Genomic DNA, 15,464 nt, shown 5'->3' on the forward strand with positions numbered 1-15,464 from the left:
GTCTTTCGATTTATGTTGTACATTCTATATGTTTTCCTTCATGGTTTTTTTTGACAGATTTTATATCGGTCTGATCCTATTCAGATATCACAAGAATTTTAACTTATTCTTCCTGTGTTTTGTTGTTTTACTTTCAGTATTTTACTCTTTAATCCAAATAGAGTAATATTCAGTGTATTAAATGATAAGGCTTTATTTTTTTTAAGATTTTATTTAGTCATTTGTCAGAGAGAAAGAGAGAGCACAAGCAGGGGGAGCAGCAGGCAGAGAGGGGGGCAAGCTACCTGCCCAGCAAGACGCCAAGGCAGGATTCCATCCCAGGACCCTGGGATCATGACAAGAGCCAGAGGCAGATGCCACCCTGGTATCCCAAAGCCTTCTTTTTAAAGCAAGAATAATTTATTGTTTTTTAAGAGGTCAAATTAAGTTTGATGCCTGGAAGCTGTTTCACATTTTTCAAGAATATATTATAATTAAATATACAGTATTTTGAATAGTTATTGGTGCAGTTTTATACATGGTAACAGTGCTAACAATATGCACATCATTTTGTAACAATATGTGTATAGCCATTTAGTAAAATCCACGTGAAGTCCAATATCCTCATATCAGAACTAGCAAAGAAGGTTTTAACAATGTCACACTCTATAAGTAGGTGGCCTGGGAAGAGGAGATTTGGGAAACAATGAAGTGGATTTACATTAGAACCAACTAATAAGAATTAAAATATTCTATTTAGCATTAATTAGAATGACATGAATAGCAACAAGCTATAAATATCCGATTTGGTTTGAAATGAGCTTGAATGATACTCTTCTATAAGACTTGATGTCACAAACCCAACGTTTGTCCTTTTTATTTGTGCAAACAGGTAAAGAGCCATAAACTCAATGGGAGAGGAAAACCAAACCTTCGTGGCTGAGTTTCTTTTCCTGGGCCTTTCCCAGGACTTGCAGACCCAGATCCTGCTATTTATTCTTTTTCTCATCGTTTATCTTTTGACCGTGCTTGGAAACCTGCTCATCATCATTCTCATCTTCATGGATTCTCGACTTCACACTCCCATGTTCTTTTTTCTTAGAAACCTCTCTTTCGCAGATCTCTGCTTCTCCACTAGCATTGTCCCTCAAGTGTTGGTCCACTTCCTTGTAAAGAGGAAAACTATTTCTTTTTTTGGGTGTATGGCACAGATAGCTGTCTTCCTTCTGGTTGGGTGTACAGAGTGTGCACTGCTGGTGGTGATGTCCTATGACCGGTACGTGGCCGTCTGCAAGCCCCTGCACTACTCCACCATCATGACCCCAAAGGTGTGTCTCCAGTTGGCCATAGGATCCTGGGCCAGTGGGGCACTAGTTTCTCTGGTGGATACCACCTTTACGTTCCAACTACCCTATCAAGGACAGAACATTATCAATCACTACTTTTGTGAACCTCCTGCCCTCCTGAAGCTGGCTTCAGCAGACACTTACAGCACAGAAATGACCATCTTTGCAATGGGCGTGGTCATGCTCTTAACTCCTGTCTGCCTGATCCTTGTCTCCTACTGGAATATTATCTCCACTGTGCTCCAGATGCAGTCTGGGGAGGGGAGGCTCAAGGCTTTCTCTACCTGTGGCTCCCATCTGATTGTTGTTGTCCTCTTCTATGGCTCAGGAATATTCGCGTACATGCAGCCAAACTCCAAGACCACAAGAAAGGGGAATAAAATGATATCTGTGTTCTATACAACGGTCACTCCAATGTTGAACCCCATAATTTATAGCTTGAGAAACAAGGATGTCAAAGGGGCTCTCAGAAAACTAGCTGGCAGAAAGTCCTTTTCTCAGAGGCAGTAATCTCTGGGTCTGACATTTAGTTTAGTTAGTTTAGTTTAGTTCAGTTTAGTTTAGTTTTTGGAGAGAGAAGAGAGGTAGAGAGAGAGCGTGCACACGCGAGGGAGGGCCGAGGGAGAGAGAGAATCTTCAGCAGCCTCCCTGACAGTGCAGAGCTGACTCAGGGCTCCGTTTCATGACCCTGAGATCATGGCTGAGCTGAAATGGTCAGACGCTCAACTGCCCGAGCCTACCAAGCACCCCTCTGGGTCTGACTTTTAAAACTATGGTAACATTCTTAAAAGAGGTACAGTACTTTGGTGGACAGTTATGAATTAGTTCAGGAGCCATAAAAGTGAAGGACAATGTGCTAAAATCTATGAGCTCCATGATAAGGCAGAACACAGAGGAGAGATGTAAGGATAAATAGGTTTTCACATCAGGCACTATTTTGGAGTTTGTGGTTAATTCAGTTAACGTGGATATGTTTTAAGCATGATCACAACTGAATCTAAGAGGTTGAAACTGGATTATTTTGAAATAACATCTAATGTGAGTTGTATACATGATTCCGACACCAAAGGCATTTCAGGTTTAGATGTCCCAGTCATACAAACCTGGGAATAGGCTCTGACAGAAACAATCGATAAATCTGGAAGAGTCTTTAATACTGGGATCATTCATGGCTCAGAGCATTTCCGCCTGTAAAATGGCACCAAAAGCAAAATACTTACAAGTTCGTAACGTTCTCTCCTGGAGGCCTCAAAAACTGAGTTTTATCTTACCCCAAATTTCACAGAAACATAGACTATCAGGATAGAAAGGGAAATTAGTCATTTAATACGAACACAGGTCTGAGGCGTAAACCACTCTACAGTATTTCCATTGAGTAATTATCTAGATTGGTCTAAACAAGTATAGTTCCCTACTCTCTTGGATCATTCCCTTTCATTTTTACAGTTGATTCTTGAACAACATGTGCCAGCCCCACATATTGGAAAATCCTCACACAACCACTGACTCCTCCAAAATTTAAGTTCTACTAGCCTACTGTTGACTGGAAGCCTTCTCAATTACAAAGCATTCCATTGACACATATTTTATAAGCTATATGTATTAAATACTGTATTCTTAAAGTAACCTAGTGAAAAGAAAATGTTCTTAAGAATGTAAGAGAAAATAACATTCGTATCACTGTACTGTATCCAAAAACATCCACATTTAAGTGGAGCCATGCAGTCCAAACCTGCATTGTTCCAGGGTCAACTATAGATAGTTCTTTGCTGTTACTGAGACCTTCCTTATGGTAACTCAAAATCAATTTTCCTGTATCTTGAATGCAGTTTCTCTAGTTTTGGTCCTAGAACAATTTTCAGTATCCTGTACCACAACCCACCGAAGTCAGTTTTTGTATTGGCTCAAGTTCAATTCTCACAGCCAACCACCCACTTGTTTCTGGGGTGCTTTGGCACCCTGTATTCATTCTGGTCATCCTCCTTTGATTGAGCCCACTTTACCCAATGAATACCTCTTCCAAAACCAAAAAAGAAATTAGGATTTTAAAATTGGAGCTTACCACTCTGCGGCTGACCCCTCCATAGGCTTAGATGCCTGTAAGCACATCTCACTGTGGCTCAGCGTCTCCGGAACGGTCGATTCTGGGGTCTACTTTAGGTTTCATAAACCCTTAGTCCAAACAATCTGGCTGACAGCCACTTGCCTGTTTTACCCATACTTTTACTCAGTCACATGTTTAGAGGGGATTCCATGACAACCATTCTACAGTTGGCATGGATATGATTCCAGGAACAAGAGACCTCAGTAGTCAGGAACTACTGATTCTGCAGTAGAAGACCTCCCCTGACGTAATACCTAGTAGCTACATTTCTTACTTCTTCCATTCATGTTTCCATGCATTCATTTTAAAGCCATTGATTGAGCCCTTACTTCATTTTATCTTATCTGACTCTAGTTGTAGCCAGTATGCCCAGAGCAATGCCTGACACAGAATGTGTTTCAATCAACATTTTTGCATTTGTTACTATCCTTTTAGAATTACTGTATCTGCACCACAATAGACAATCTGTAATCTGGGGTGTGTGAGGATCAGAGAACAATCTCATACAAACAGCACGTGCTAGTTGAAATAATATAGACAAGGATAAAACAGTAATAGGTGAACTTGGTGACTTGGCTGCCCTTGATCATCTAAATGAGATCAATTTCAATAACAGAAAGAAAAGTAAGGAAATGTAAATGGACAGTTTGGACACTAATTTAGAGAAGTGTCCTCATGAGAAAGAAGGACTAAAGAAGGTTCGGGGAGAAAATGGGGTTTTGAGCTTTTCTTTCTTCTTTTCCTTTTCTTCCTTCCTTCCTTCCTTCCTTCTTTCCTTTCCTTTCCTTTCCTTTCCTTTCCTTTCCTTTCCTTTCCTTTCCTTTCCTTTCCTTTCCTTTCAAGATTCCTAAATCACTTCTCCCTTTTCCTTGAGGACTTTCACCCCTGAATCACTGTCACTTTTCCCAACTCCTACTCTTGTTATAGATCTTAGGTATTCTAATTTTCACATAAAATGAAATATTCAACTACTCTGCCTTCTCAGAATTCCTTGATCTCTGCCCTCCAGTGACCTCAGCCATCCGCACCATGGTCATTTCTTCAGTAATCCCATTACCAATAGTTGCCATCCCAACTCCAAATTCTGAAACCACTGAATCCTAAGCAAAATAAAATGATTACTGTTTTAAGGCACTAAATGAATAAATAACTGAACAAATAATGGAAAAGCTGAGAGAATTATGCTCCCATTCATTCCAACAAAGTAGACACTGATGGGACTTTTTCACACTAACAAAAGCTGCTATCTCTTTCTGAAAACAAAACGAAACAAAACCAAACCCCCAAACATGCTCTCTCTCCTGCTATGGAGGGAGAGAGGGAATAAACGGCCAGAAACCTTCTAAAGAAAAAATTTCATGCACACACCCAAAAATAATAATGAAGATAATGTATAGATTAGGGTTCTTAGTTGCAAGTAACAGAGGCCGACTATGTGTGATTTAAGCTAAAAGGAAAAATATTGAAATAATGGTAATTCTGGTCCTGCAGCCAGCACCACAGGCCAAAATCCTATAGAATGGGTGTGATGAGACCATCACTGCCATTCAGCACTAGATGGCGCACTTTACTCCGCAACACGTTCAGCCCAGGCCCTGCTGCTGGAGCTGTTGATTCACTGAGGCTGGAACTTGGGATGTTGGTGCTTCTTCTGCCACTTAAAAAAAAAAGAAAGAAAGAAACTGTGTGCTGACAAACACCACATCAGTCAGGTGATCAAGGTTAACAGCAATAGGGGCTCCTGGGTGGCTCTGTCCATGAAGTGTCTGCCTTTGGCTCAGGTCATGATCTTGGGATCCTGGGATCAAATCCTGTCAGGCACCCAGCAGGGAGTATGCTTCTCCCTCTGCCCGCCCTGTCCCCCCCCCCCCCCCCCCCCGACTCCTGGTCTCTTGTTCTTTCTGTCTCTAATACATAAAATCTTACAAAAGAAAGAAAATCGAAATAACTTATGATTTTAGTTAATAATGTGTCAGTCGGGTGCCTGCGTGGTCAGTTGCTTGGGGATCCAACTCTTCAGGTCCTGGTTTCAGGGTCTCAGGGTCATGGGATTGAGCCCCACATGAGGCTTTGCACTCAGTATGGAGTCTGCTTGGGATGTCTCTCTCCCTTCCCCTCTGCCCCTCCCCCCTGCTCTCTCTGTCTCTAAAATTAATAAAAACTTAAAAGAAAATATTGGGGTATCAATGTTGATTTTGTTAATTGCAACAAATACCATAATTAATGTAAGATACAATAATAGGAGAAAGTGGGTATATGAGGACTCAGTAGGTACTTCTCAGTTTTTCTGTAAGTCTAAAACAGATCTACAAAATAAAGGCTGTTTTTAAAAAAGGAACGGTTTGCTATCCTTGCTTTTTCAAGTCACTAGCCATTCAGAGTCTACACTGGGAGTATCTAATTGATCGAGTCCAAGTTACATGCTATACCCTAGCTGCGGTGAAGACAAAGAATGTGAATTTCAAGTGGATTCAGATTGGATGGAAGCAGACAGGCTCTAACTAGCCCAAGACTCCCAGATGACTATAAACATGGAAAGGGTACTCAAATGATCAGAAGCCAAAAATTGACACATGTCCCCTACCCGTGGCCTATGAAACCAAATCACCCCACTAATGTCTTGACAGATTCCAGACTGGCCATGTGACTCATAATCTACATAACACAATATTCTGAGGATGTGTAGAACACAGAATGTTGGGTGAAGAGATACAGTAGCATAGCACGGTGAATGCTTCTGTTGGGCATTAAGATTGTCCTCATCTGACTGTGCTACTGATGCATCCCCTCCTGCTAGTACAATATCTGCCACATATTAGGTCATCAGTAAAAATTTGCTGAATGAATATGTGGTCTAGGAAACGTACTGGCTCAAGTCAGTTTTCTCTATTTTTTCTTAAATACGGTTAGGTTTTAATTCAGAACATGTGGATGTCATGGTACTACAAGGAAATGGAGTTTGTAGCAAACAATTGGATGCATCTCAAGGATCGAGTCCCCCATAGCATCAGAGCCCTTTACCTTTCAATGAAAGTCATATGTTGAGAGAAATCTTATACGATTATTCCACTAAAAAATATCTGGACCTTTAGTGAAGTGACTGCAATCTGAAAATTACCTTGTTCAGTTTAACAGCATAGTCAGTGCTTCAGTGACCTTTGAAGGCACATGGTCAGAAACCTCATATGTATAAGGTATGAGAGAAAGGCTGGTCATTCTCCTTCCTACTTTGTGCCTTTTCCATTTCCCTGCTCTTTAATTGGCTGTGGAACATGTTTGAGTCTACGTGCTGGCAATACTTACAAGTTACAATTTTGATTTTGCCTCGCTACTTTACTATGACTTTGATAAAGGTCAGCCTCATCACAAACAATTCATAGCACACACCATACCCCCAATCTTGGAAAATATCATCCATAATTCTGCAATAACTTACTAATGGCCCCCTGAATATTGAAGCATTGAGGGAACAGCAGCGGTACAAGTAAGAAGTGGACTGAGCTTGGAGTTCAGCTTTGTGAGATTTTAGTTTCAAAATACTGAGGGATGGTAATGACTACCTCATAGTTGTGGTGATGGGTGAGATGATATTTACAATTTACTTGAGATAGTGGTGAGCACAGAGGAGGTTAGCAAAAAATCTTCTACTTCCCCTTTTCTTTTACCTTGTTCAACTCACCATCTAGATTTAAAGCTCTCTCTGCGGGAGGCTCTCCCTGACATCCTAGTTTGAGTCCTTCCTCTGGGGCTCAATCCTAGACCCTCTCCTCTTAGCGTTTTCGGTTTCTCTCTCTCTTTCTGCAGTGTCATCCTCACCCATAGCCTCGACTCTCACCTACCCACAACTGACACGAATTTCACACCTCTGGCCTGAGACACCTGGAAGCTCCAGACCGCTCTATTCATATGTCTTTTTGATAATGCTTCTTGGACGCCACAAAGTATCTCATGGTCAACAAGCGAAAACTGAACTCATGGACTTCCGAGAGACTTTTTACTTGGATACGAAACAGAAGGACTGAAGGAAAGAGTCAATCTATCAGGGAAAACCATGTTATATACAAATCGGTATCTTTTCGAAATTCTGCCTCGTTTTTTGGTTCTATGCAAGTGGGGTGGGGGGTAGCACGGAGAAGGTGAGGAAGATTTTGGCCAGTTCTCCCGGATGGGATGGGGCAGCTGAGAATGTTCCACGGGCCATCCTCCCTGCACCTCACCCTCACCTCCACCCTGACAAGACCCGCACCCACCCACCCATTCCTGGCCCTAGGCTTGGACCTCAGTCTGCGGGGTGGGCGGGGTCTGCGGAAGGGGCGGTACGAAGGGGCGGGACTGGGAGAAGTCCGCGGACTGGGGCCGCGGGGGCTGCTGGGGGCTCGCTCCAGGGGTGGTGCGCGTGCGTGCGGCGGCGGCGCGCCTTGGCTTTTCTGAGACCCAGATCCCGCGGCGGCGTTTAGGGGCCGGGGTGGTCACGGCTTCGTAGCTGTGGCGTCATTATCCACGCCGGCTCCCTCCGCCCTCGAGGCCGGCGGCCCCCGCGGCTCCTGGCGGACCTGGCGCTTGAGTGTGACTGAACCGAGCCTCAGCTGGGAGCGGTGCCCGCAGGTATCCCCGGGTCAGCGGGCGGTGAGGACGCGGGTGTGCTGGAATGGGAATCCCGCTTGAGTGCGGCGGCCGGTGGGCAGTTAGGCGGCTTCCGGCGCGGCGCTCCGCGGTCTCTGCGGGACCACCTGGCTCGGCGCGGGGAGCGGGGGAGGCGTGGGCTGCAGAAGCAAGTGGGTGCGCGGGAGGGCGCCGGTCAACAGCGTTTAGCGCCGGCCTCGCTCGCATTCTGTAACGGGGGCAGTGTCCAGGCGCTCGACCTGATGGAAGTGGCTTCATCCGTGGGTTTGGGAATCTGGTGTCGATTCCCCGTGGAAATACCGGGTGTGGCCGGATCGATCAGCTGGCAAAGAAAATGGACAAAACTTCATTCCAACTTGCCTTCTTTCCTAATCGTTCCCAGCCACTCCTCCAAACACAAAACTTAAGGCATCGTTCTTATTTTCAGACGTGTCATTTGCAAACTGCTTTCTGCGCCCCTTTCTCTGCGCGGATCTCCACAGGCTCCTTTTACCTCAAGCGACTGCCCCACCTGTCAGCTGATTGGTTTAAACAACCCTCTGCCCACAGATACTACCAGCGCACCATAGTCACCTGTTCAGTTTCCTCAGTGCTGTAAAATCCTTTGAACCTGGGTCACCTGGGTGTTTAAGGCTCCAGATGCCTGTCCCCTGCGCCTTATTGATCCCTCCCTTCCCCTGGTGCTGGCTCACACTCCTGGCTCTTCCTTCTCACTGCCACCATCCTCCTGAGAGGCGTCCGTTCCGTACTTTAGAGTTTGAACTTTAACTGTCCTTGACTTGGTTAATTCCAGTGTTGGTCGCTTACAGACCGCTTGAGCTTCTGGCAGTCACAGCCATGCCTTGGACCGTCTATCATCCAGACTGTTCCTTTCTCCAAATCTTAAATGCACGCACGTCGTCCTGAACGTCTCTGTTCTCCTAGTTCTGTTATTATTGATTCCCAGTAAGGTATTAAATTGTATTTAAACCTATACATTCCCAGTATATTGTGTTGCTTTTTCTCACTTTGAGTTGAATGTTTAATTCATCTCCTTCTTGTTTAATTACAGATGTGAGGCTTTGACATTGCGTAACAGTGGAACTTAAGCTGTGCTCTATAGATCTTGATGTGCAGTGTTTTTATTGGTTTTCATTTGAGTTGTATATTAATGCAAAATTTAAATTTAAAATTAGCTGAGAGTGTGTTTTTCTATTTGTGTTAAATTCTAGTTTTCATTCTGATAGTAAGTGTGGTCTGTACCATGGGTAGATACTTTTTATATAGGGAACTTTTTTTTGTACCTAATATATAGTAGCTTTTGTAAACGTTTTTGTAAGTGATGGAATAGAAACTACATTCTATCTAGTTTTATATGTTACACTAAGCACGTCTTTCATATCTACTATATTATTACATATTTAGTTTACTTTATCTGTTAATGATTAAGAAAGTAGCCTTAGTCTCTCCTGTTTCCAGTTGGTCTTTATTTATTAACACATAAATTTGAGCTCATATTTCTTGAGAGCAAAACACAAGTCAACCAACAAAAGCTGATGAAAGGGTTTATATGTTATACACTTGGATTCTTTCTACGGTCTGACACTATCTTCAGTCTGTGTTCCCTTTTCTGATCACATACAACCATGTGCAGAATAGTTAACCCAGGGATCAAAATAAACCACAGTCTCATATTCCAGGTCTCCTTCTATAAACTGCCATATTCTGAGTTTAGAAATGAAGAAATACTCTAATATATTGAAGATTCCTCCAGTATACTAAAATCATCCTGAGCGTGGGCTGCTTGAGATTAGGACACATTCAGGTCTCCATCTTGGGGATCATTGGTAACTGATGGTTCACGTTCCCTGACTTTCTCTTTCGCACCCTTTCATTTTGCAGACGACACACCCTGGCTGACCTCACCACCTTTCATTGTGCATTAAGACCCCTCTCTTCAGAAATGGTGGCCTGGCTTCTTTTTTAGTACCCCTGTCTGTCGAAGAAAGATAGCGTAGGAGCCCCAAAGGGAAGCTGTGATTTTGAACTTCTCTGTAGAGCAAAGAAAATCAGGGGATGTACAGATATATGTGGTGTGCGTCAGTTTAGTCTGAAAACAGGTTAGTATTCTTCCAGAAAATTGTGAATCCCATGGAGGGGCTTATTTTTATACATTGTGGAAGGTACAGCCTTTTATTTGAACCACTATAACAAGAAAGGTGGAGAATGAGGCCATAGGAGGTTTTCTTTGAAGTGTATGGTAGAGGTTTAAATAACATATGGAGACTTCTACCTTCCTGGAGCATGAAAGCCCAATGACATCCTGGGCAGAAGAATGTGGTGGGGGAACTGGACAGTTGTCAGTGAGTTTGTTTTTGTGAGCTTTTCAACCTTGTCCTCTGAGCTACGAGGTCTACCGTTTCTCCCTTTTTTGACTCTTTACCCAGTTACCCTAATGGGCAATGTTCTCATCATCCTGGCCACTACAGCGGACTCTGTTCTACAAAGTCCTATGTACTTCTTCCTCAGGAACTTGTCCTTCCTGGAGATAGGCCTCAGCTTGGTCATTGTGCCCAAGATGCTGGGGACTCTGATCATCCAAGACACAACCATCTCCTTCCTTGGCTGTGGCACTCAGCTGTATTTCTTCTCGTCCTTGGGGCTGCTGAGTGCTGTCTCCTGGCCACAGTGGCATATGACCACTACGTGGCCATCTGCGACCCTTTGTGCTACCCAGTCTTTATAAGCCCCAGGACTGGTGGCCAGCTAGCAGCTGCCTCCTGATTCTCAGGCTTTCCGGTGGCCACCGTGCACACCACATCGATTTTCAGCTACCCATTTTTGGGCCCCAATACAGTGAATGCCTTTTACTGTCACAGCCCCGCTGTCATTGCCCTGGTGTGTGCTGATAGCTCTCTGTGTGAACTGGAGGCTCTGACAGCCACTGTCTTATTCATTCTCTTCCCTTTCTTGCTGATCCTGGGTCCTGTGTCTGCATCCTGTCCACTATCTTCAGGATACCCTCAGCTGAGGGGAAACGCAAGGCCTTCTCCACCTGCTGCTCCCACCCCCTCTTCTAAGCACTGCCATCCTCCCAGACTTCCAGCCCGGATCCAGCACCTCTCCTGAGCGCAAGAAACTGCTATCGCTCTCCTGCACAGTGGCGACTCCCATGTTGAAGCCCATCATCTACAGCTGAAGGAAGAGTGAAGTGAAGGCTGCGCTGAGGCGAGTCATCCACAGGACCCTGGGCCCTCAGAACCTATGACGGACGGAGATGCAAACCAAAGGGGTGGCATGCAAGGACACAGGAAAGAAAACAGATCTCCTCAACTGGGTTTTGGCCCCTACTCATTCTAAGAGCCATGATATACCCACTAGGATTTTAGACTTTACTGGGATCTGTTTCTGAATGAAAATGTGAATGATGCCTGAGAACTTCTATAGGCCCAGGATTCCGTGGGACTGTGGGACCAATGTCTCTGGGGATGCTGCTGGTTTACACAGTTTGGGAGCCCATCTGAAGGTGGACAACGTCACTACAAATTGCCATTCTTGTTTTTTTTCTTGAACTTCTTCATCCATGTTTTTTTAAAACTTCCTTCTTTACATGTTCTGTTTGTCCAAAAACTCTGCCTGCAACTTTCGAAGATCTTTTTCTTAGGAGGTGAAGTTATGATAATGATGATAATAAATAGTAGAGGTTTGTTTCATTCTTTCACTCATTTGTTTTGAACTCGCAGTTTCAGTGCATTTTGATTCAGCATTCAGCATGTGTCAGACCCTGTTTAGGTCCCGAAGACACAGTGCTGAATAAAATAGACAAATTTCTTACTTGTGGAATTTATATTCTACGGAGGAAAAAGAAAATTAATAAGGCAATACTTAAAAACTTCCCCTGGCTTACAAAGTGCCCATGTACTACTAGGCTAGCAACTGAGGACTTCTACTCCGCGGCCATAATTAGTCTGCGCCTCATCTGGAGAAAGACTGCTGCACACAGACACTGCCTCAATCTCAAGTTATTCACCTTGGCTGTGAGAATTGCTTGACAGAAAGGGCAAGGCATCCCAAATTAAGAGGACAAGATTCTAGGAAACTGCTGTGAGTAACCCAAAGATTTTTTGTTTACTAGATTTGTATATAGTCGTATTGGGATTAGATGAAATCAACTGTCCTTCTTCAACTTGCTTATCACTCAACCAGTGTAGGAGCCCATCTTTATGATTTTGTCCAGTGAACATAGGCCAACTCTGGATTCTTGAAAAATAGGAGACTTGGGGTGTGACACCATAGCTTTTAATTTATTGATAATTAACAGAATAAAATGGCATTTACTGCATAGGCATGTCCTCTCCACAAACTCTATAAATAACTCTAACTCTGTGTGCCATGGAGGTACCAGGACCAGTTCAATCTCCCACACAGGGTACCCTTCACCTATCCTGTAGCAACGGTTCTAGAAAGGCAGCACATTCTGAATGATCACTGTAAGAATTTGCAAATGAACAGAGCGAGCCTGGGGTCCCGTTTGGATGATAGCAATCAACAATTTAGGAGATTGGCACCATTATACATTTATAATCTCCAATTTTAGCCTAAATTAATCACTCCTTCACATGTATTTTACTTGTCCTTGTATGCTAGGCAGAGTAATGGTCCCCCAAAAATGTCCATGTACTCATCCATACCAGGACCCATAAATATGTTACCTACACAGGAATAGGGACTTCGTAAACAGAATTGAAATAACCTTCAGATAGGGAGGTATTCCTTGATTTTCTCCCCCTTCCTTCCTTCCTTCCTTCCTTCCTTCCTTCCTTCCTTCCTCTCCCCCCTCCCTCCCTCCCTCCCTCCCTCTCTCTCTCTCTCTCTCTCTCTTTCTTTCTTTCTTTTTTGAATACAGTAACGGGAAATCAGAAGGTAGGTAGGGAATGGGCTTGAAATATTTATCCCTTCTCACCTATATACACCTAAGCCCACAACTCCTGTCTCATGGTTTTCTATATACAGCTACCCTCTCCAAGTCCAAGTTGTCCTTCAGGCCCAGTGTTGGTGCCAGCATCTTTCTCACTCGTGCTAGCCCTGGGATGTCACTATTTCTTGTTAGTTTTCAGAATCCCGTCTTTACCTTTATCTGATGGGTAAAATATCCATGAGCCTAATATGAGTGTAAGGACAGCAGAAGTCACATATTCTCTTCATTCTACCCATGCTCTTCACTACCCGCTTCAAACACACAGACGCATCTGCAGGAACATATACATCTGACACCTGGCTGATAGTAAGTGGTTAAGTAATGCTTGATGATTTATTATTTGATGATGCAAAGATATTCGGAAACACCAAAAAAAAAAAAAAAAAGAATTGGAGTATGATCTAAGGTAGATTGATAGTATTATACAACATAAGAAAAAAAAAGATACTGCAGGTTCCAGGGTTTATAAAAGGTGAATGTTCTTGACAGGACTTCCTAACTTTTAGGGGCCAAAAAAACAACAAGAAGGAAGCATCCCTCCTTCTACTGGCCAGTGAATTCTTGTCCTTCTTCTTTTACAAAGAAAGTGCTTGATGAAGGATAGAGGGTGGGTCCAGACCTCCAAGGATGAAGATCTTAACATATTCCAATCTTGCTGAGGGAACTACTCAAGTCATACAGGTAGGGAGCTGATGGTTCTCACCCTCAGTGGCAGATTTCAGGCCCGCATGGGAAATTCCTTGTTGCTACTTTCCTCAGAGCTCCCTTTACATCCTTGTTCCTCAGGCTGTAGATGAGGGGATTAAGCATGGGTGTCACCATTGCATAGAACACAGACACCAGTTTTTTCTGTTCTTTGGAAGAGTTTGGTGTCATGTAAGTCACAATTGCTGATCCATAAAAAAGGATGACCACCAGGAGGTGGGAGCCACAGGTAGAGAACGCCTTGAGCCTCCTCACAGCTGACTTCATCCTGACCACAGTCACTATGATGTGGCAATAGGACACCAGAATTAAGGAAACAGGTATGAAGAGAATCACGACGCCCATGAGGAAAATGGCCATCTCTGAAGTGCGGGTGTCTGTGGACGCCAGGATCAACAGTGCAGGGGCCTCACAAAAGAAATGAGCAATACTATTGCTGCCTCGGTAGGGTAGCCTTAGTATAAAAGTAGTATCCACCACAGACACCACAATGCCGCTGGTCCATGATCCTGCAGCCAGCTGGACACACACCCTCCAAGTCATGGTGCTAGGGTAACGCAAAGGGTTGCAGATGGCCACATACCGATCATAGGACATCACTGCCAGAAAGGCACACTGTGTACCCCCCAAAATGAGGAAGAGTAGAAGTTGAGCTGCACAGCGTGTGAATGAAATAACCTTCTTCCTGGATAGCAGGTGGACTAGGGCCTGAGGAACGATGTTGGTAGAAAAACAGAGGTCAGCCAGAGATAAGTTGCAGAGGAAAAAATACATGGGTGTGTGAAGCCGGGAGTCAGCCTGAACAAGGCACATGAGAAGCAGGTTTGCAAGCACAGTGACCAGGTAGACACCCAGGAATAAAATGAACAGCAGCTTCTGGGTGTGGGGGTCATCAGAGAGTCCCAGAAGGAGGAATTCTGTCACCTGTGTCTGATTTGTTTGTCTCATAGTTTGTCTCTTTTTTCAGTAAGAAGTCACTTCATGCTAAACATAAGTCCATATAACCTATGAAATTATATAAATCAGGTTTGGAGGGCTTTGGAATGGCCCTCAATCACTACCAGCCATTTCCAGTATCCTCTTTATGTAGAAGATGGTCATGCTGTTTTAGTTGGAACATTCTCAGTGTTGGAAAATGTAATATTTTTAAGATGGTGCATTCACTTTTGTGTCATCTGCAAATGTAGAGTAGATCAAAAGAATCATCATCTTTATTCTGAATATGAAACTTGTAATAAAAAAAGATTCAATTAATCTATAATGCATGGCGCTTAATTTCACTTTATTATCAACTAAAACTCTTGAGTTTATTTTATTTTATTTTTTTAAAGATTTTATTTATTTATTTGACATAGAGAGAGACAGCCAGCGAGAGAGGGAACACAAGCAGGAGGGGTGGGGGAGGAAGAAGCAGGCTCCCAGCGGGGGAGCCTGATGTGGGGCTCGATCCCAGAACGCTGGAATCACGCCCTGAGCCGAAGGCAGACGCTTAACGACTGCGCCACCCAGGTGCCTCTAAAACTCTTCAGTTTTATGCTGCTATTGCCATACCTTCTCTCACCTACCGCGTGTTGTGTTTTTTGTGGGTTTTTTTTTTTTTTGATGCCTTATGCATACAACTGTTGTCTCTTCCCCAAAAGAACAGTCATTAAAGTATAAGAAATCAAAAAGAGCCCAAGGACCTTGCAGAAGTGACATTTTGTTTGGAGAAAATAACCTGCTATTGAAACAGCTGGGAAACCAAGGAGTA

The 15,464-nt window shown here is 43.7% G+C and overlaps 3 protein-coding genes across 3 annotated transcripts; 2 read left to right on the plus strand and 1 right to left on the minus strand.

Annotated features, from left to right (window-relative positions):
* The first annotated feature begins 890 nt into the window (after positions 1–890).
* LOC125282471 (olfactory receptor 2D3-like) lies at positions 891–1,844 on the plus strand. Its single transcript, XM_048217332.2, has one exon. It carries the CDS (start codon positions 891–893, stop codon positions 1,833–1,835), a length of 945 nt encoding a protein of 314 aa, XP_048073289.1. The 3' UTR covers positions 1,836–1,844.
* A 7,714-nt stretch (positions 1,845–9,558) lies between these two features.
* LOC125282479 (olfactory receptor 10A4) lies at positions 9,559–12,837 on the plus strand. Its single transcript, XM_057316801.1, is given in 4 exon segments — positions 9,559–10,679; positions 10,682–11,017; positions 11,020–11,103; positions 11,106–12,837. Coding segments are annotated over 4 exon segments (858 nt in total). The 5' UTR covers positions 9,559–10,366; the 3' UTR covers positions 11,231–12,837.
* An 877-nt stretch (positions 12,838–13,714) lies between these two features.
* LOC125282478 (olfactory receptor 2D2-like) lies at positions 13,715–14,662 on the minus strand. The gene has a single exon (XM_048217348.1). The coding sequence runs from the start codon at positions 14,660–14,662 to the stop codon at positions 13,715–13,717; it is 948 nt and encodes a 315-aa protein (XP_048073305.1).
* Positions 14,663–15,464: the final 802 nt, after the last annotated feature.

The sequence above is a fragment of the Ursus arctos genome, unplaced genomic scaffold (assembly GCF_023065955.2).
Source record: "Ursus arctos isolate Adak ecotype North America unplaced genomic scaffold, UrsArc2.0 scaffold_22, whole genome shotgun sequence".
NCBI classification, from domain to species: domain Eukaryota; kingdom Metazoa; phylum Chordata; class Mammalia; order Carnivora; family Ursidae; genus Ursus; species Ursus arctos.

What these genes read in the sequence shown, in the direction of transcription:
- LOC125282471 (XM_048217332.2), top strand. Translation starts at nt 891, where the DNA reads ATGGGAGAGGAAAACCAAACCTTCGTGGCTGAGTTTCTTTTCCTGGGC.
- LOC125282478 (XM_048217348.1), bottom strand. Translation starts at nt 14,662, where the DNA reads ATGAGACAAACAAATCAGACACAGGTGACAGAATTCCTCCTTCTGGGA.